General features: G+C 36.7%; 1 protein-coding gene across 17 annotated transcripts in view; it reads left to right on the top strand.

Annotated features, from left to right (window-relative positions):
* The window catches only part of CDC42BPA (CDC42 binding protein kinase alpha), a 334,917-nt gene that overhangs the window by 276,953 nt on the left and 36,328 nt on the right, over positions 1–21,636 (top strand). For all 17 annotated transcript variants that reach the window (XM_055146939.1, XM_055146925.1, XM_055146926.1 and 14 more), the window contains 4 exons: positions 2,677–2,760; positions 10,216–10,321; positions 13,173–13,309; positions 14,205–14,344. In XM_055146939.1, coding sequence (XP_055002914.1) covers positions 2,677–2,760; positions 10,216–10,321; positions 13,173–13,309; positions 14,205–14,344 — 467 coding nt within the window. The remainder of the gene's footprint in view (positions 1–2,676; positions 2,761–10,215; positions 10,322–13,172; positions 13,310–14,204; positions 14,345–21,636) is intronic.

A 21,636-nucleotide genomic window follows, 5' to 3' on the forward strand; every position in this document is an offset into this window, starting at 1 on the left:
CAAACACCTTTCTTGTACCATTTCCCTTTCTTTTCCCAGATATATCTTGGTACCTGAAATGGAGGTGCATCCTTTCTTCCTTGGTGTTTTATTTGTATTCATAAATAATATAACATTTATGTGTTTAAATATTACATAAAGGTTATCTATATCTTTTTATAACTTTTTAAGTTGTTTTGGGGGTTTGCTTATACAAATGTATGCCCCTTTAGCTCATTCATTATAACTTGCATAATATTTAATCATATGAGTTTAATCACAACTATTCATTCTTCTGTCATTGAATATTCAGTTGTTTTATAATATTGTAGTTTCAACCTGTGGCAAATTGAAAATCCTAATAGAAAAATCCTATTAGCTTTTGCTAATATCCAGTTTGTTTAGCATTAGCATGTATACTTACAAGTGGAATTTCTGGGTTGTGTTATATGTGCATTTTCAACTTTTAGCTATCTTCCACAGTAGTTGACCAACTTACACTTCCATTGGTAGTGTATGAGCATTTCCCATTTCCCCGCATCCTTGTCAACCCTTGGTACTGTCAAACATTAGCTTTTGCCAATTTAAGAACTATGGGGTGGTGTTTTATTTTAATGTGCATTTTTTTTTATTTGAAGTGCTGTTCAGCATCTTGTTACATGTTTATGACCATTAGTGATCTGCCTGCTTGTGTCTTATCCGTTGTTCTATTGAATTATTTCTCCTGCTGTTCTGCAAGTGAACTTTATATATTCTAGATAATCATCCTTAACTGGCTCTCTGCACTGCAAACATTTTCTTCCTGTCTGTGGCTTATTTTTAAGTTTGATTTGCAGTATATTTTGTCTTGCAACAGTTTCTTTTTTAAGATAGTAATGTTTATCAATCTTTTCCTTTATGACTAAAGCTTTTTATATCTGGAAAAATGATTCTTCCCAATATCAAAATCAATGAAGTTTTCTTTCAAAATGGTTTCCTCTGAAAACTTTTTAAAATTTGCTTCTACGTGCTTGGAAATTAAAATGTTTTGTTATGTCTCATAAGAAGTGGATTCTCATCTTTTTCTTTTTAATAAGAACAGCCAACTCTCCTATATTTTCCCCTATTTTAAAAGCTCTTTCTTTACATCAGTGGTTGTCTTTGAGGGTTCTATATTCTATTTCGCTTTTTTTTTAATTTATTCTTGCATCAGTGTTGCATTGTCCTAATTACTACGCTCCAAAAATTGTTCTTGATAACTGATATTTCCATTCACTTCTTTCTATCTTTACTTCTTAACCCTTTAGTTTTGGTTTTTAGGATTAACTTGTCAAGTTTCATGTAAGATTTTTTATTGGATTTGCACTTAGATTTATCTGAGGGGAATTAACATCATTATGATGTCGGGTCTTTCCAGATAGGAATCCATTATAGAGTTACTAAAGCAAAACTTTATTATTTTCTTAAAGAATGTATTTTCCATTTGCTTTTAAGATATGTTCCATATGTTTTAGGTATATCAGAATTTTTATTACTGTGTTGAATGAAGTCACTCTAATTTTTTTTTGGTGTGATATATTTTTTTTTTTGGTGTGATACTGCTAGTCTTTATGAACTCTGCTTTCGTATCTATCAATCTTGTTTCACTTCCTTTAATTCTAAAACCCTTTTTTGTACTTTCTATGTAAATTCTAATTACAATTATATTTTCTATGAATTAACTTTTCTAACTTCCATATAGGCTTTTAGTGTTTCTACCTTTTATCTTTGTTATTTTCTTTTTAAATGTTAGGTTATATATTGGATTCAAAACAATTTCAGATTTAAAGGTAAATTAAACACACAAGCAAAAATTTTAAGCTCGAATCAATTCATTTTAAGTCCCCAATACATATAAAATATTTTGCTTTAGAGAGTTATATTCCATATCAGATCTTAAAAAAATCATCCATTTTTTTCTTTTCTTTTGGAATATTCTGTAACAGCAAATAGAGATAGCTTTTTCCTCTTACTTCTTTACATCCTAAAGGAAGTAATTCTTCATATTTTGTACTATTATAGATGTCTTTTTTCACAATAACATCTAGTTAAATCACTGATTCCTTTCATTAAAAATCTTATAATATCATATAAAATAAAGTGACTTTTAATTAAATTTGCATGTGAGTTCTGAGTTCCATAGTATTAAATATATTACTTTCTTTGTAACTTAATTTCTGAAAATGCATTTCTACTTATCAGTCAATATCTTTCCTCTTCTTTCTTTCCACACACACAGATCCAGAATTGAGTTCCATGCATATATGTAGATATATATAATATACATTCTGTATAAGAAAGTTAATTAAAAGTATTCTCTTAATATTTTTATTATAAATCATGCTAAAAACTTTTCATATGCTTCTTAGAATTATTGGCATTTTCAGATGACTGAAAATTGATATGCTAATTTTTATGCTATGCCTTTTATTTTCTACAAATTATCTTTTACAAATTTATTAAATTTCTAGACTGAAATAATTTTACTGATTGAACAAAAACTCCATTTCTATTGATTGTAAGCAGAAATTTAAATTACCAACACTATAAGAATTTTTAGTGTCACTGAGTTTTTCTCATTGATTTTATTTTGCTTTATTAAATTTGATTTATTTGTATTGATATTCCAAATAGATGGTGTTTCATAACATTAATTTTCCTTTTTGCCCATGGATTCAGAATGCAGATGGTACTCCTCTTCCAGTTCACACACCAACCTTAAAGAAAAAAGGATGCTCTGGTTCAACTGGCTTGCCACCTAAGGTATTCATCTAGTTATAAGCATGTTATATTACTGTGTTATTTGGTGAAGAATTTCTAAGTGTTTGATAAAATATAACTGCTGAAATAAAAAGATATTAAATGGCTGTTGTAGCATCATGAACAAACTGTTATTGCAGAAACACAAATTAGTGAGATTATAGATGATATGTAAAAATATCAAAGTAATGAATGAAATTGAAGAACTCACAAAAAATGAAGAGATTATGTATTCATAGATCAAAAGAATATTACTGACATAGCTACACTCCTAGAGTTAAGTATCTGACAGAAATTGTGTCATTTTATAGTAGGAATTCAAAAGGAAAAATAAATAGAGATGGGTACACTTGAAAAGTATTGACCTAAATTTTCCCAGAATTAAAAATGAGAAATATACAGAAATATGTCTCATTATAATTTATATTGAGATACTGTGATGAACAATACTGTTTAATAATGATTTCATCTGTATATAATTCCAGCACCATATCCATCACCAGTGTGCCCACCTCTCTCTTCTATCTCTTCTAGATACCCAAGGCTGCTTCTTTCAACCCCATTCCCCCATCCTCACACATACACATAAACTCAGTTTTAAGCGATAGCACAGTCGGTAGGGTGTTTGCCTTGCACACTGCCAACCCGGGTTCAATTCCTCCATCCCTCTCGAAGAGCCCAGCAAGCTACTGAGAGTATCCAGCCCGCACAGCAGAGCCTGGCAAGCTACCCGTGGCTTACTCGATATGCCGAAAACAGTAATAATTCTCACAATGGAGACGTTACTGGTGCCCGTTCAAGGATATCAATGAGCAACGAGATGACAGTGATAACAATGATACAGTGATCAGTTCTCTTCAGTTGCACTTGCCCTGCAGGTCCAGGTTGACCTGTTGGTGGCACCATACCCCCTTTACTGAGTTTTTAAACGTACTAAGTTCCTTAGTCATAAAAGGGGGATACAAGAGAGAATGACATTAAACTTTACATTTCGGGAGTGTGATGCCAGCAGCAGGCCAACCTGTACCTGTGGGACTAGTGCATCAGCAGCCTGGTGGTGCCTTTACACCAGACACCCCAAAATTGCCGCTGTGCCTTTGTCTGAACCCCAACAACTTGGGACCAAGTTTACCAAGGAATTAAATGGTCAAAAGTTAGATATGTGGGAGCCATGCCCACAAACCACCTCCACCTCAGCTATACAAGCTCATTTATTGGTCTTATTTCAGAGCCCTATAGATAAATCTCGAAAGTGATCAAAAGCCACAATTAACCTCGGACCCATGCATGGCTGCAGAGACTGGGGTAAATCAAAGGGGGGCGGGTTGGCCTGGTGGCCCGCCTAAGCAGAGCCCCCAGCAGCCACTTTCTTCCACAATTCAAAATCGGCACTATACTTCCAGCCTGAATCCACCATCTCAGGATAGACCTCACCAAGATATAATCTGTTGAAAATTCTGGTATGCTGATTTTGTGACTGAAATCTCCAGGCTTTCTCAGAGTTGGGGTAGGCTACCTCCCCCGCCATACACACACACTTCCCAATACTCATAGAAGCACTGCAGTCACCCCCACGAACCAACTCCAACACCACCCTGTAAGCTCTACTACTGCCCTTGCTTCAGAGACCCATAAATAAATCTTAAAAGAAATCAAAAGCCGTAGTTAAGCTCAGACCTGCGCATGACCAGGAAGAGTTAACCTGAGTCCACTGTCTCAGGACGGACCTCATCAAGATATAATCTGCTGAAACTTTTGATATGCAAGTTTTGTGACTGAAATCTCCAGGCTTTCTTGGGGTCAGGAAGGGCTACCTCCACCCCGCCTTCCTGTACTCCCAGAAGCCTCAGCAGTCACATTCACACCCCAAAGCTTCCACCCAATTGAAAAGCTACTCCAGCCTTACCATCCTGATAAAAATGAATGCCCTGAACAAACACCCATAACCTCTTAGCACCTATATTGCAAACCATAATGCACAAAAGGAAGAGAGAAAGAGCAAGAAGTAAAGTGCCTCCCATAGAGGGAGGCTGGGGGTAGGGTGATTGGGGGATGGTGGAGGAGAAACAGGGTACATGGAAAGAAATGAACAGTGTAACAGAACTGACTGAATAAAATGTAAATTCCTGCAGAGCCAGGAATTACTTCTGATGGTTCTTGTGGAACTATGTGGGATGTCAGGGATCAAAACCAGGTCCAGCTGAGTGCAAAGCAAGCACCCTACTCACTGAGCTATCTCTTCAGCCCCTGTTTTAAAATTTAAGCAGTGTAGCATGATAAATAAATATGTTTAAATAGTGAAAACACTGTTATTCATAATGTATCTGGTAATGAGTTTACATTTTATTCAGTCATTTTCCTCATTCTTATTTCACTGAAATGAACTTATCATCTGATTTAACCACTTACTACAAGTTTTTAAAATGTATTGCAGAGGCCAGAGCAATAGTACAGTGGCTAGGATGCTTGCCTTGCACGCGGCCAACTTAGGTTCAATCCTGGCATCTGATATGTCCCCCTAACCCATCAGGAGTGACCTCTGAGTACAGAGCCAGGAGTAAGCCCTGATCACTGCTAGGTGTGACCCAAAAACATTTTTTTAAAATGTATTGCAGACTTAAGACAGATATACAGGCTAGTGGAACAGAATTCAGGCTCCTAGACAACCAACTAGAACAGATAGGCTTAGAACAGTTTCTCCAAAAGGGATGAATCCAAATTCTTCTCAAACATGGAACACCCTCAAGATAGATTACGTGCTGGTACATATATAAAGAATGAAAGTATAGCATTTTTTCTGATTATTATGCAATAACATTACAAACCAGCCACAAAAAGATAACCAGAAAAACCCCAAATATGTGGATACTAAGCAGTGTGATACTCAACAACCACTGAGTCAGTGGGGAAATTGAAAAAGAAAATTTTCAAATGCATGAAGAAAAATGTTGATAAAAATGCAAGCTGCCAGAATCTATAGGACATAGCAAAAGGAGCACTAAGCACTGAAGGGAGTTAGAATACCTTCCCTTCCTCTTGGCCAGGACACCAGAACACCTTTTCCAGCCCTACTGGCCTCAATGAAACCTGGAACCACAAGGATGCTAGTATATCCACTTGACTGCATTACTTCACTCTGGATAGGTAGGTAGGAAGTCCTCATTCAGAGACAGAATACCCCTGTAAATGACAAATGGGAGGAACTAGATCTTCACCTTCTGTCACACTCAAATAACATTACATGGTAATGAAAATAGTCCGAATTTCAGTCACAAAAAGTAGCCTATTAGTATAAATAACTGATCACATAAGTACACAGATTTCCAGGAATCTAAAGTTTCACTGTCAACACCCATAAAACGCTTAAGGAACAATGTGAAATAAAGAAACTCAGCTGCAATGGAAGATAGGGACAAAAGTCCAGGCAAGTGCTCATGTTTATCAATATTCTTGAGCCAGTCTTCAAATTAACATTCTCTGCAATGGTAATGGAAATTAAGGAATCCCTTCCAGTATAAATTAAACAGTTACTAGAAGAGAAATTAAGTCAACTCCAAAGAATTAAATCAGAATATGAAAGAATCCATACAGATGGAATCTGAAGGAGCTAAAAAATACAACAGCAAGCCATAGTGAGAGGTTTTTGAATACAGAGAACCTTACTCGTGAACTTAAAGATGAATTATGAGCCAGCATGGATAATAAAGTAGCAAAAGCAAAGTAAAAGAACAGGGAGAATGTAATGGATAACTACAAGAGAAATTATTTCCAAATTATAGGAGCACCTGAAGGAAAGGAGAAAGACAAAGGGGAAAACGATTGGTGGAGGAGATAGTAGCTCAGAACTTTCCAGTTTCTGGAGGGATGCACATTCAAGAAATTCAAGATACCTAACAAAACAGGCTCAAATAACGCCAAGACACATTGTCATCGAAAATGGCAAAAAAGGGAGGGCAGGGCCAAAGAGATAGTATAGTGGATAGAACACTTGCTTTTGCAAGTGAATCTAGTGGGGCCTGGATTCCATCCCCAGCACCCCATATGGTTCCCCAGCTTGCCAGAAGTGATACTTGAGTGCAAGTCCAGGAGTAGGCCCTGAGCTCCAGGTATGCCCCCCACCAAAAAAAAAAAAAAAGAGAGAAGACAACCTAAAAAGAGAAACAGACTACTTAAAGCATCAAGAGAGCAGAAAAACTTTAGGTGTAAGGGAAAGGTAAAACTTACATGATTTTATCAGTCAATATAGAGAAAGCTTTCAACAAGATCCAACATCTATTTATGATAAAAACTCTCAACAGGGGCTGGAGCAATAGCACAGTGGGTAGGGCATTTGCCTTGCATGTGGCTGACCCAGGTTCGATTCCCAGCATCCCATATGGTCCCCTGAGCACTGCCAGGAGTAATTCCTGAGTGCAGAGCCAGGAGTGGTCCCGGCGCGTCGCTGGGTGTGACCCAAAAAAGCAAAAAAAAAAAAAAAAAAAAAAAAACTCAACAAAATAGGGTTGGTGGGAACCTTCCTCAAGATGGTAAACCCACAGTTAGTATCCTTCTTGATGGTGAAAACTGAAAGCCTTCCCTCTGAGATCAGGTACAAGGCAATGATGGCCACTGTCTCTACTTTTATTCAATATATTATTCAAAATATTAGCAACGGCAATCAGGCAAGGAAAGGAAATCAAAGGGATGTACGTTAGAAAAGAAGTAAAAACTGTCACTATTTGCAGATGACATAATCATCACAAAAGACCCTGATGTTCTCTAAAAGGCTTTTAAAAACAATAATCAAAGTAAACAGCTATAAAATTGACATACAAAAATCTCACATACCTATGTGCAAATAATGAACTAGAAGAAAAAGAGATCATTCAAAATATTGTCCAAAAACATCAGGTTTCTAAGGAATCAGTTTCACAAGAGATGTGAGTTATCTATACCTTGAAAATTATGTCACTTTTTAAAAAGACAATTGGGAAATGAAAGATGACCTTGGGAAATGGAAAAGTATTCCATATTCATGGATTAGAAAAATTAATAATGTCAAAGTAATCATCCTACTCAAATTATTTTAAGGATTTAATAAAATCTCCATACAGATTCTGATGGCATACTTCAAGGACTTACAGTAGTCAGTAACAAAGTTTGTATGATATATCATACACCCTGACTAGCTAAAGCTAGACTGAGAAAAAGATACTGGTAGTTATCTTATTACCTAACTTGAAATTGTACTATAAACTGTAGTGATCAAAATAGTATGATACTGTAATAAGGATAGACTCTCTGAAAGCAGAGTATCCAAAGATAAATCCTCAGATCTGTGGTCAACTAATTTTCAAAAAGGAACTAGGTATATGAAGTGGAGAAAATACAATCTCTTCAACTATAATTTTGTTTTTTAAATTATAGTTTAGGTAATTACAATTAGTGTCAAAGTTTATAGCATTGATATGCAACATTACTGCACCCCACCACCACTATGTTACCTCTTATGTATTTATTAGATTGATTTTTTTTAAAGTAAGAACATATACATGGGAGAAATACATGAGAATTTGTCACTTAGCAGTGAAAATTCACATGGAATGACTCACAAATAAAAGTGAAAATATTGATGAACTTTATTCCATCAATTTGGGGGGGGGGGTGTTTGCTTGGTCACATCCAGCAATACATGGGGTACTCCTTACTCAGTACTTAGGGGACCCTGTAGTTCCTGGGATAGAACTTAGGTACTTGTATATAATGCCTACTTTGCATGCACCCAGCCTGGTGAGCTATCTCTCTGGCTCATCAAATTTAAAGATGTTCATACAAAGAAAGCATTGTTAGTAATAACTCACAGACAACAGACAACTCACAGTACCTAACAGTAAGGATTAATTTCTACAAAAGGTAAGAAATCCTGTAACACATAAAAAAATTATTAGAAATTCATTTGAAAAAATGGCAAATGATGTGAGTAATTACTTCCCAGGAAAAGAAATCACGTCTGAAAATGCCACTTTTAAGTTGACATGGGGACCCCACTGCCTGCTATGTTTCCTGGCAGGTTCAAGGCTAGCCAGACCCTCCTCCCTACTTACCTGCTCTGTGCACTCCATTATCTTGAGTCTCACACCCCAGCAACTTCTTATACCTGGTCTATCATGGAATCCACACCTACCCAGATCTTTGTGAATACAGCAGGCTAGAGAACCCAAGATGTCCATGACCTTGAAACTCATGGCCCCTGACTTCTAACACTAACCTCTGGACACTCATAAGTGCTCTCCATATTTTGGTTTTTTTGTTACCTAGGCATGTACACATCCAGTATTTGCCAGTCAAGGGAACAAATTCAATCAGAATTTTATGTTTCAACTATTATAATTTTAAAATCTAAAATTTACTTAAGGTTCTTTTAAATGTTTTTGTTGTTGTGGTGGTGGTGGTGGTGGGTTTTTTTTTGGGGGGGGAGGAGAGGTGGAGCAGTGTTTGGAGTACAATGTGTAGTATCGAAAATGAACCACAATCACTTTAAAACTTGCTAGAGGAAGGAAGTATGCCAAGAGCTAATGTCTGCGTTGGTTGACAACCATATAGATTAGACAAGATTTAGAGAACTCTAATAACTGTGTTTTCAGTACGATATTTTAAGCTGCATCTGCTTCTGCAATGTTTGTGTGTGTGTGTGTGTGTGTGTGTGTGTGTGTCAAGTGCAATACTGCCCCATCCATGGGAAGAAACAGATTTGTTAACCATGTTCTCGGTCCCAGAAAATCAAATACATGATTTATAGCAAGGATACAAATTTCAGATTACTCTTGTTCTTCATAAGAACGAGCATATTAACTTTTGTTATTTGTATATATACAGAATTTCATTCAACTCTTCATTAAAGAATATGCTGAAAAGATGTGCTAAAATCCTGAAGTCAAGTTTGTAAACATTGGTACAGTTAAAAGTTGAGTTGACATTTGAACCCATGTCTGTTTCATTCTGCCATCTCTCAAAGCTTGTTCATTTTGATATGTTAAATTTATCAAATGTCATTTAAAATCAGCATTTGACTTTATTTTAGCATGCACTGTAGTCCCGTTGTTCATCGATTTGCTCAAGCGGGCACCAGTAACATTTCCATTGTGAGACTTGTTACTGTTTTTGGCATATTGAATACACCACGTATAGCTTGCCAGGCTCTGCTGTGAGGATGGGATACTCTTGGTAGCTTGCTGGACTCTCCAAGAGGGACAGAGGAGTCAAACCCAGGTCGGCTGCATGCCACGCAAATGTCCTACCCTCTGTGCTATCACAGTAAAAATATTTAAACAGCATAAGTTATTGAAAGTTGTAGTAACAAATTAAAATAATTCATTTATTTCCTATTTAAAATAATAATTTGAGTTGCTGCTGTGGGGCATAGAAACTCATACTATAGAAAATGTTTTAAACTATGTATTTCTTAAATTTGTTTTGCAGCGCAAGACTCACCAGTTTTTTGTCAAATCTTTTACTACTCCTACAAAATGTCATCAGTGTACTTCTCTGATGGTGGGTTTGATAAGGCAGGGATGTGCCTGTGAAGGTAAGAACAAAATAATAAGCTCCCTAAATGGTAATCAAATAACTTTATTCTCTTTAAAATATATGTGATCAGGAAAAGTGGGAGTAACAACTATCTCCATTTTTCCTTTTGATTCTTTGTTTCTAATATAAAATGGTCAGTTCTATTTGAATCCTGATGATACGGTTACACCCATAGCTGAGAGTGAGGTTGGTGTATTACTTGCTTATTGCCTTTTAAAGGTCCCCAGGCAGCAATCAGCACTGAAATCCAGGGAACTGGTGACTGACCTTGTTACTGAAGAGCATTTGGGCTTCATCTCTTTATGGAAAAATACAGAAGACACATTTGACATTCGCATTATAAAAGGGAATATTCTTTTGTGAAAAAGAACACAGTGTACCTAATAAGATAGGTCATCCCCCAATAAATCCTATATAATTAAATATTCTTCCACGTGTAGATGCTTAATTCCTGAAATGTGCACGGAAGTCAAAAGTTGGAAAGTCAAACAATCGGTGTGAGAGTGGGTACTGCTTCCACAGAGCTCAGAGCATTTTAGAATCAAAATTTTTGCTCAAGTATAAAATGTGTTTATGATTATTAATACATTAAATATAATAAACATAACTATAGATAATAAAAATAAAGTATATATGATTTTTTTTGCATATTTGCATTTTTGGACAAAAGTGTTAGAGACACTAAACAGGACACCTTGCCAAAATCTGTTGCATATTGGAGATGTCTGATGTCCCTAGGAACATTTTTGTCCCTAGGAACATTTTTCAGGGAATGTGTAGTTAAATATATGCTGTTCATGTTTGTTTTATTATTCAGGGTGAATCAGTAGTCCTGAAAAACCAACTATGTGAAAGAGGACATGAAAGTTATCATTGAGTTTATTCATTTAATTTTTATCTTATACCTTGTATTTCGACGAGAAACGGGATGACAGTGACAGTGACCTTGTATTAAATGGCAGAGACTCCTCACCGCCCTTCATTGATCCCTCAGGTGTTTGTAGAAGGCTAGCTCCATGTTTCAGGCACCAGATAGAGTTTTAGAGATGGTGTAAAGACAAAGCCCCTCATGAAGCTCATGTGAAAGATGAGAAATTAAGGGGCTTCTTTGAGCAGAAAACAAAATGTATTTTTCCCCTAGGACTCCTGAAATCAAAATTATCTAAATTAATATAGACTATATTATTTTAGAAATACATACTTTTCAAATCAGACAATTCTATTAACAATTCTTCATGTGCATTTTACTACTATACCTTATACTAAGAATAAGGTAGTTATTTCAAACTTTAAAACTACTTTCTATGTCTTAATGCAGTGTTAAAAGGAATTTAGAAGGAAATCCACTATGAGCTGTATGTATTCTCTTTGTAAAATATACTCCTGTAACTGCAAATCTCAAATATTTAAAATCCTCAGATAGATTACATTATCTTATATATATACTTAGGTATGTGGGCCTAGTCAAAGGAAGGTATCAGAATTGAAAAGTAGAGATATGAGAGTTATGAGTTTGAAGTGGTAAATACAAATAGGAAGTACATATATGTGAAAAGAATAAGTTTGAGACTGGAGACAATAGAAACAGGTAATCTGAGAAGGAATAGTACATTACCATTAATCTGTAAGGTGTGTCTTAAACCAAAGAAGAGAGTTGGTATATTTCTTAAGCTTACCTCATATTGGAATTTGGCTCGTACTCGCAAATATCATTTTTAAATCTTTTTGTCAGTATCCTGGCTACTTTTTTGACTGTATATCAATCCCCAGAATAGAAAACTTTGAGTTCTCCCCACTATGTCTTCCCTTCAAGCTACGAAAGTATGTGTCTCTTTTCTTCAGACCTTTTGACATCTGTCTGATAAAGCTGTGGAGATGTCTGTCCAATAAAGCCTGTGCCCAAACTTTCATAAATGCTCTGATAATGCTTACAGCGTCTAAAGATTGTTTTATTTCTTCCTGGTTGATTGAAATTGGTTATAATAGCTATTGTTTTCACTGCCCTTGGAAATGAGAGTTTACCATAAAACAAATAATAACTTGCTAGACGCTCCACTTATAAGTGAATATATCTGCTTTACTATAGTTTGGAGTGGGGTTAAAAATTAGTTTGTCTTCTCTTTGTGGGTTCACAGTATTCCATTGGTAATATATAATCCATTTTCCACTGTTTGTATTAGTCCCACATTGATACCCCTTCATTTTCTCTCTGAATTTTCCTCTATGTTCTTTGGGGCCCATCCTAAGAGTAGAAATTGTCTAAGTAGGAAATCTTAGTGTGTAATCCCTTCTAAAAAGCTTGTTTGTTTTAAATATTTTAACCTTTAATTCTCAAACAACCAAATCTCAATAAACTTCGTCGTTTATCTTTATTTATCATTTTATCTTAGAATATCAAGTGATACTTACATGAATGTCAGATAAAAGTTGTCATGGTTATATTGGTAGAATTTAAGTGTGTAAGCTATGAGATAGACTGCCTGGGTTTGATTTTCAGCACTATTACTATGGGCTTTGACCCAGGCAAGTTTAAACCAGCCCTCTTTTATCCATGAGACTATACATAATTTGCTCCTTATTATGATCACTAATGTTAACACTGAATATTGATATTAGAATAATAAAAATTTTTCCTTATTGAAATTCCTTTTTTTCTTGTTGAAATTCTTTTTTTACTCATTAAAATTCTTACTGTTAGTCAAGTGAATTAACTCCACAAATTGCAAAGCAGCTGTTTAAGTAATATCAAGATATTGTTCATCAAATATAGTAACTTGTATGAAGTGAGTATTTAATGCATTTCCGTTTTGTAAAAATGAAATTTCATTACTTTTTCTTTCCTCCAAAAGTGTGTGGATTCTCATGTCATATAACCTGTGTAAACAAAGCTCCTACAACTTGTCCAGTCCCTCCTGAGCAGACAAAAGGTCCTCTGGGTATAGATCCACAGAAAGGGATAGGAACAGCATATGAAGGTCATGTCAGGGTAAGTAGAAGTGTGAAGTATGTAGGATTTAAACGAATCTTCTAAGGTTTGTTAATGAGTTACAGTAAATTTTAGTCATCTTACTAACATGGACCTTTACAGAAAATTAGATGATGAATATTTAATAATTTAATTTCATCCAAAGTAATTTTAAATTAATAGCACAGCAGGTAGGGCGTTTGCCTTGCATGCAACCGACCCAGGTTCAATTCCTCCGTCCCTCTCAGAGAGCCCAGCAAGCTACTGAGAGTATCCCGCCCGCACGCCAAAAACAGTAACAAGTCTCACAGTGGAGACATTACTGGTGCCCACTCAAGCAAATCGATGAACAATGGGACAACAGTGCTACAGTGCTATTTTTAAACAAAAACCTAACCTCTGGAAATAAATTCTAGAATCACAAAATTTTCTGTTTCAGTCTACAATAAACATACTTCTTAAAATGTTCACAAATTAATCTTTTATCACTTGGTTTTCTTAGTGGGAAGGTGGCTTGTTCATGAAATATGAGACATTATCAAGACATAATCATATAAGTCGCTTGAATAATGTTTTGTGCTACATAGAAATAGATATCTATGTGTTACTTTAGTAGTAAAAATTAAAATGCCTTTTCTGGGGGAGGAATCAGGATCAGGCCCGAATTCTCATATGTGCAGGGCAGCCCGGGCACCATTTGAAGACCATTAAGTGTTACAAAAAGGGTGTTCTCACATTTTTTCATGTATTATTAATAAATATATGTGTTTCATTTATATTTTACTAATAAAGAGCAGATTTACATTCTGAGTAGGTTATGTTTTAGTTTTGCATATGCAGTTACAAGGCTTCAGGTACACATTTTAATTTGAGTTGGGTTTTTTTTTTAATTAATCTCTAACATCAAAAAATGAAGATCCCTAAACCAGCTGGAGTGAAGAAAGGATGGCAAAGAGCTTTGGCTGTAGTCTGTGATTTCAAACTCTTTCTGTATGAAATTGCTGAAGGAAAGACCTCTCAGCCCAGTGTTATAGTCAGCCAAGTGATCGACATGAGGTAAGCTTCCTAATGGAAAAATATCTCTGCCTTTACAATGTAGAAATTAAAAAGTTTTAATAGCTTCGCATTATTAGCCCTTCACAGCATAGGAATTAAAGAGATTTTGTAAAGGAAATTTTTTATCATTACATTACCTTCTAGGAAGTAAGGTGTAGTAGTTACACGATAGGTCAATACATGTTTTTTGATTGTAGTAGGACTGGAATTGAGAGGAATGAAGCTAATGTTTGAATCCAGCAGTCCAATTTAAAGATTGTTGACAAAAGAAAGATCCAAAGTATGGTATTTTTATACTCTTACAAAAGTTTTACATATCTCCAATGTGAAGAAAAATTTCAAAATAAAAATTCAAAATCTGTCAAGCTCTTAGACCATATAATGAATCAGTAAACATTTATTTTATTTTATTTTTTTATTGAATCACCATGAGATACAGTTAAAAAGCTTTCATGATTGAGTTTCAGTCTTCCAATGATCAGCTATCCATTCATCGACCAGTATACAATTTCCACCACTAGTGCCCCCTGTATCCCTCCCGCCACCCCCACCCCGCGCCACCCCCTGCATCTATGGCAGACAATTTCCTTTTTACTCTCTGCTTTGGGACATTATGGTTTGCAATAGAGATAATTAGAGGCCATCATGTTTGGTTCTTTATCTAATTTTAGTTCACATCTCTCATCCCAAGCGATCCCCCCAACCATCACTGACTTGGTGATCCCTTCTCTATCCCTGCTGCCTTCTCCCCTGCTCTTCAGGCATGCTTCCAAATGTGGAACAGTCTTCCTGGCCCTTGTCTCGACTGTCCTTCGGTGTTAGTCTCTTATTATGATGTTTTATATTCCACAAATAACTGCAGTCATTCTATGTCTGTCCCTCTTTTTCTGACTCATTTCACTTAGCATGATATTCTCCATGTACATTCACTTATAGACAAATTTCATGATTTCACCTTTCCTACTAGCTGAATAGTATTCCATTGTGCAGATGTACTATGGTTTCTTTAACCAGTTGTGTATTCTTGGGCACTCAGGTTGTTTACAGATTCTGGTTATTGTGAAGAGTGATGCAATGTTAGGCAAGAAAAAGATATTAAGGCATACAGATCAGAAAGGAAGAGGTCAAACTAGCATTATTTGCAGATCATATGATACTAAGAAAATACTAAAGACCCTACAGAAAAGCTCCTAGAAACAATAGGTTTATAGAGTAAAGTGGTAGGCTACATAATAAAAACCCAAAACTCCATGGTTTTTTTTATATACAAATAATGAAAGAGAAGAAAGACATACTGAAAAACAGTCCCATTCACAATAGTGCCTCAGAAAATCAAGTACCTCGGAATTAGCTTAACTAAAGAGGTGAAGGACTTATACAAGGAAAATTACAAAACACTCCTTCAAGAAATAAAAGAGGACAGTAGGAAAAGGAGACACATCCCCTGCTCATGGATTGGGAGGATTAACATTATCAAAATGGCAGTACTCCCCAAAGCACATACAGATTTAATGTGGCCTCTATCAAAATACCCATGGTGTTCTTCAAAGAAATAGACAAAACACTCCTGAAATTCATATGGAACAATAAACCCCCATGAATAGCTAAAGCAATCCTTGGGAAAAAGAAGATGGGGGGCATCACCTTCCCCAACTTCAAACTGTACTACAGCAGTAATTAAAACAGCATGGTATTGGAATAGAAACAGACTGCAGACCAATGGAACAGAACTGAATATCTACAACAGACTCTCAAATATATGATCACTTAATCTTTGATAAAAGAGCAAGAAATGTGAAGTGGAGCAAGGAAAGGCTCTTCAACAAGTGATGCTAGGAAAACTGGATACTAACTGCAAAAAAAAGAACTCTGACCCCTGTCTAATGCGAGGCACAAAAGTCAGATCAAAGTGGATTAAAGACCTCAACATCAGACCTGAATGCATAAGCTCCATGACATTGAAGCTAAAAGCATCTCTAAGGATGAAACACCACTGACCATACAAGTGGAAATAAGCATAAACAAATGGGACTACATCAAACTGAGAAGCTTCTGCACCTCAAAAGAAATAGTTACCAAAATACAGAGAGAGTCTACAGAATGGAAAAGAATATTTACCCAATACCCATCTGATTGGGAATTAATATCCAGGATATACAGGACATTAGTAGAATTGTACAAGAAAAAAATCTCCAACCCCATCAAAAAATGGAGAGAAGAAATGACAGAAGCTTCCTCAAGAAATTCAAATGGCCAAAAGGCACATGAAAAAGTGCTCCACATGACTAATCCTCACAGAATGGAAAAGAATATTTACCCAATACCCATCTGATTGGGAATTAATATCCAGGATATACAGGACATTAGTAGAATTGTACAAGAAAAAAATCTCCAACCCCATCAAAAAATGGAGAGAAGAAATGACAGAAGCTTCCTCAAGAAATTCAAATGGCCAAAAGGCACATGAAAAAGTGCTCCACATGACTAATCCTCAGGGAGATGCAAATCAAAACAACAATGAGATATCATCTCACACCTCAGAGACTGGCACACATCCCAAAAAAAACAAGAACAACCACTGCTGGCGCTGATGTGGGGAGACAGAAACTCTCTTTCAATGTTGGTGGGAATGCTGACTGGTCCAGCCCTTTTGGAAAACATTATGAACATTCTTTCAAAAACTGAAAATTAAGCTTTCATATGACCCCCCAATACGACCTCTGAGAATATATCCCAAGGGTGCAAAAAAGCACAGTAGAAATGACTTCTGCACTTATATGTTGATTGCAGTACTGTTCACAATAGCCAAATCTGGAAACAACCCGAGTGCCCGAGAACAGACGACTGATTAAAGAAACTTTGGTACATCTACACAATGGAATACTATGCAGCTGTTAGGAAAGATGAAGTCATGAAATTTGCTTGTAAGTGGATTGTCATGGAGAGTATCATGCTAAGTGAAATGAGTCAGAAAGAGAGGGACAGACATAGGATGATTGCATTCATTTGTGGAATATAAAATAACAGATATGAGACTGATACCCAAGGACAGTAGAGACAGGGCCAGGAATATTGCTCCATGGTTGGTAGCCTGACTTAAGAACTGGGGAGAAGGCCGCTGGGATAGAGAAGGGATCACTAAGTCAGTGATGGTTGGGTGGATCACTTGGGGTGGGAGATGTGTGCTGAAGGTAGATAAAGGACCAAACATGATAGTCTCTCAGTATCTGTATTGCAAACCATAATGCCTAAAAGGAGAGAGCGAGAGTGTGGGGAAATTGTCTGCCATAGCGGCAGGATGAGTTGTGGGATCGGGCTGGGGTGGAGGGTGAGGGGATACTGGAGACATCGGTGGTAGAAAATGTTCACTGGTGGAGGGATGGGTGTTCGATCATTGTATGACTAAAACTCAAATGTGAAAGCTTTGTAACTATCTTAAGGGTGATTCAATAAAAGATAAGTAAATATTTTTTAATTACTGTACATTTAAAACAGAAAAAAAATAGTGATGCAATGAACATATGAGTGCAGAGAGCTTTTCTGCATTGTGTTTTTGGGCCACTAGAGTATATTCCCAGGAGCAGTATTGGGTCATATGGAAGCTAAATTTTGAGTTTTTGTGGAATGTCCATATTGTATTCCAGAAAGGTTGGACCAATCGGCATTCCCACCATCAGTATTTGAGAGTTCCTTTCTCTCTGCATCCACACCAGCAATGGTTGTTCTTGTTCTTTTGGATGTATGCCAGTCTTTGTGACTTGAGATATCTCATTATTGTTTTGATTTGTATCTCCCTGAAGATTAGTGATGTAAAGCATTTGTTTCACATGCCTTTTGGCCATTTGTATTTCTTTTTGAGGAAGCTTCTGTTCATTTCTTCTCTCCATTTTTTTTTGTTGGGGTTGGAAGTTTTTTTCTTGTACAATTCTACTAATGTCTCGTATATCTTTAATATTAACCCCTTATCAGATGGGTATTGAGTAAATAATTTTTCCCATTTTGTGGGCTCTCTCTGTATTTAAGTCACTGTTTCTTTTAAGGTGCAGAAGCTTCTTAGTTTGCTGTGGTCCCATTTGTTTATGTCTGTTTCCACTTGCTTGGTTAGTGGTGTTTCGTCCTTAAAGATGCTTTTAACTTCAATGTCATTTATGGAGGGTTCTGCCTACATTTCCTTCCATGTACCTTATGGATTCAGGTCTGATGTTGAGGTCTTTAATCCACTTTGATCTGACTTTTGTGTGTCGCATTAAATAGAAGTCAGAGTTTTGTTTTTTTTTTTCAAATAGCTGTCCAGGTTTCCCAGCACCATTTGTTGAAGAGCCTTTCCTTGCTCCACTTCACATTTGTTGTTCTTTTATCAAAGATTAAGTGATCATATATTTGAGTCTGTGACAGATATTCAGTTCTGTTCCATTGGTCTTCGGTTCTGTTTCTATTCCAATACCATGCTGTTTTAATTACTGCTGTAGTACAGTTTGAAGTTGGGGAAGGTGATGCCCCCCATCTTTTTTTTTTTTTTTTTTAAATTTTAAATTTATTTATTTTTAATTAGAGAATCACCGTGAGGGTACAGTTACAGATTTATACACTTTTGTGCTTATACTTCCCTCATACAAAGTTTGGGAACCCATCCCTTCACCAGTGCCCATTCTCCACCACCCGTAAACCCAGTGTCCCTCCCACCCTCCCCAATCCCATCTCCCCCCCACCCCACCCTGCCACTGTGGCAAGGCATTCCCTTCTGTTTTCTCTCTCTAATTAGCTGCTGTGGTTTGCAATAAAGGTGTTGAGTGGCCGCTGTGCTCAGTCTCTAGCCCTCATTCAGCCCGCAACTCCCTTCCCCCACATGGCCTTCGACTACAATGTAGTTGGTGATCGCTTCTCTGAGTTGACCTTTCCCCGGAACGTGAGGCCAGCCTCGAAGCCATGGAGTCAACCTCCTGGTACTTATTTCTACAGTTCTTGGGTGTTAGTCTCCCACTCTGTTATTCTATATACCATAGATGAGTGCAATCTTTCTATGTCTGTCTCTCTCTTTCTGACTCATTTCACTCAGCATGAAACTTTTCATGCCCATCCACTTAACTACAAAATTCTTGACCTCCTTTTTTCTAACAGCTGCATAGTATTCCATTGTATAGATGTACCAAAGTTTCCTCAACCAGTCATCCGTTCTGGGGCATTCGGGTTTTTTCCAGATTCTGGCTATTGTAAACAGTGCTGCGATGAACATACATGTGCAGATGTTGTTTCGATTGTACTTTTTTGCCTCTCTGGGATATATTCCCAGCAGTGGTATTGCTGGGTCAAATGGGAATTCAATATCTAATTTTTTGAGAGTCGTCCAAATTGTTTTCCAGAAGGGCTGAACCAGTCGGCATTCCCACCAGCAGTGAAGAAGGGTCCCTTTCTCCCCACATCCTCTCCAACAGCAGTTGCTTTTGTTCTTTTGGATGTGTGCTAGTCTCTGTGGTGTGAGGTGGTATCTCAAAGTTGTTTTGATCTGCATCTCTCTGATGATTAGTGATGCAGAGCACTTTTTCATGTGCCTTTTGGCCATTCGTATTTCTTCCTTGGTAAAGTTTCTGTTCATTTCTTCGCCCCATTTTTTGATGGGGTTGGATGTTTTCTTCTTGTAGAGTTCAACCAGTGCTTTATATACCATTGATATCAACCCCTTATCTGATGGGTATTGTGTAAATATCCTTTCCCATTCTGTGGATAGTCTTTGTATTCTGGTCACTGTATCTCTTGCGGTGCAGAAGCTTTTTAGTTTAATGTAGTCCCATTTGTTGATCTCTGTTTTTACTAGATTGCTTAGTTCCGTGTCACCTTTGAAGATACCTTTATCTTCAATATCGTGGAGGGTTTCGCCAACCTTGTCTTCAATGTACCTTATGGTTTGTGGTCTAATGTTGAGGTCTTTAATCCATTTTGATCTGACTTTTGTGCATGGTGTCAGGTCAAGGTCTAAACCCATTTTTTTGCATGTGGTTGTCCAGTTGTGCCAGCACCATTTGTTAAAGAGGCTTTCCTTGCTCCACTTCACATCTCTTGCTCCCTTATCAAAGATTAGATGGTCATACATTTGGGGTTGTGTGTAGGGATATTCCACCCTGTTCCATTGGTCTACGGCTCTGCCTTTGTTCCAGTACCATGCTGTTTTAATTGTTACTGCTTTGTAGTAAAGTTTGAGGTTGGGGATGGTGATGCCTCCCATCATCTTTTTCCCAAGAATTGTTTTAGCTATCCTTGGACGTTTGTTATTCCATATGAATTTTAGGATTGCTTGATCCATTTCTTTGAAGAATGTCATGGGTATATTTATAGGGATCGCATTGAATCTGTATAACGCTTTAGGGAGTATTGCCATTTTGACAACATTGATTCTCCCTATCCACGAGCAGGGTATATGTTTCCATTTCCTCATGTCCTCTTTAATTTCATGGAGTAGCGTTATGTAGTTTTCTTTGTAAAGGTCTTTTACTTCCTTGGTTAAGCTGATTCCGAGGTACCTGATTTTCTGGGATGCCCCCCATCTTCTTTTTTCCCAAGGATTGCTTTAGCTCTTCATGGGGGTTTGTTCCATATGGATTTCAGGAGTTTTTTGTCTATTTCTTTGAAGAACGCCAATGGGTATTTAGACAGAGACCGCATTAAATCTGTACAGTGTTTTGGGGAGTATTGCCATTTTGATAATGTTAATCCTCCCAATCCATGAGCAGAAGATGTGTCTCCTTTTCCTACTGTTCTCTTTTATTTCTTGAAGTAGTGTTTTTTTAATTTTCTTAGTCCTTTACTTCTTTAGTTAAGCTACTTCTGAGTCACTTGATTTTCTGAGGCACTATTGTGAATGGGATTGTTTTTCAGTATGTCTTTCTTCTCTTTCATTATTTGTATATAGAAAAATCATGGACTTGCATCTTGATTTTGTAGCCTACCACTTTACTCTACAGATCTATTGTTTCTAGGAGCATTTTTGTAGGGTCTTTTGGATTTTCTAAGTATAATATCATATAGTGGTATTATGAATATGAACAAATAGTGACTTAAATTGCTTTCTTCCTTTCCTATCTGTATTCCCTTGATATATTTTTCTCACCTAACTGCTATGGCAAGAACTTCCAGAACTATATTGACTAGAAGTCGCGTAAGTGGGCAACCTTGTCTTGTCCCCAATCTTAGAGGGAAGGCTTTTAATTTCTCCCCATTGAGAATAACACTTGCTGTGGGCTTTGACTATACTGAAAATAGCTCTTTCAGTTCCCATTTTATTGAGAATTTTTATCATG

Source organism: Sorex araneus, chromosome 9 (assembly GCF_027595985.1).
Source record: "Sorex araneus isolate mSorAra2 chromosome 9, mSorAra2.pri, whole genome shotgun sequence".
NCBI lineage: Eukaryota > Metazoa > Chordata > Mammalia > Eulipotyphla > Soricidae > Sorex > Sorex araneus.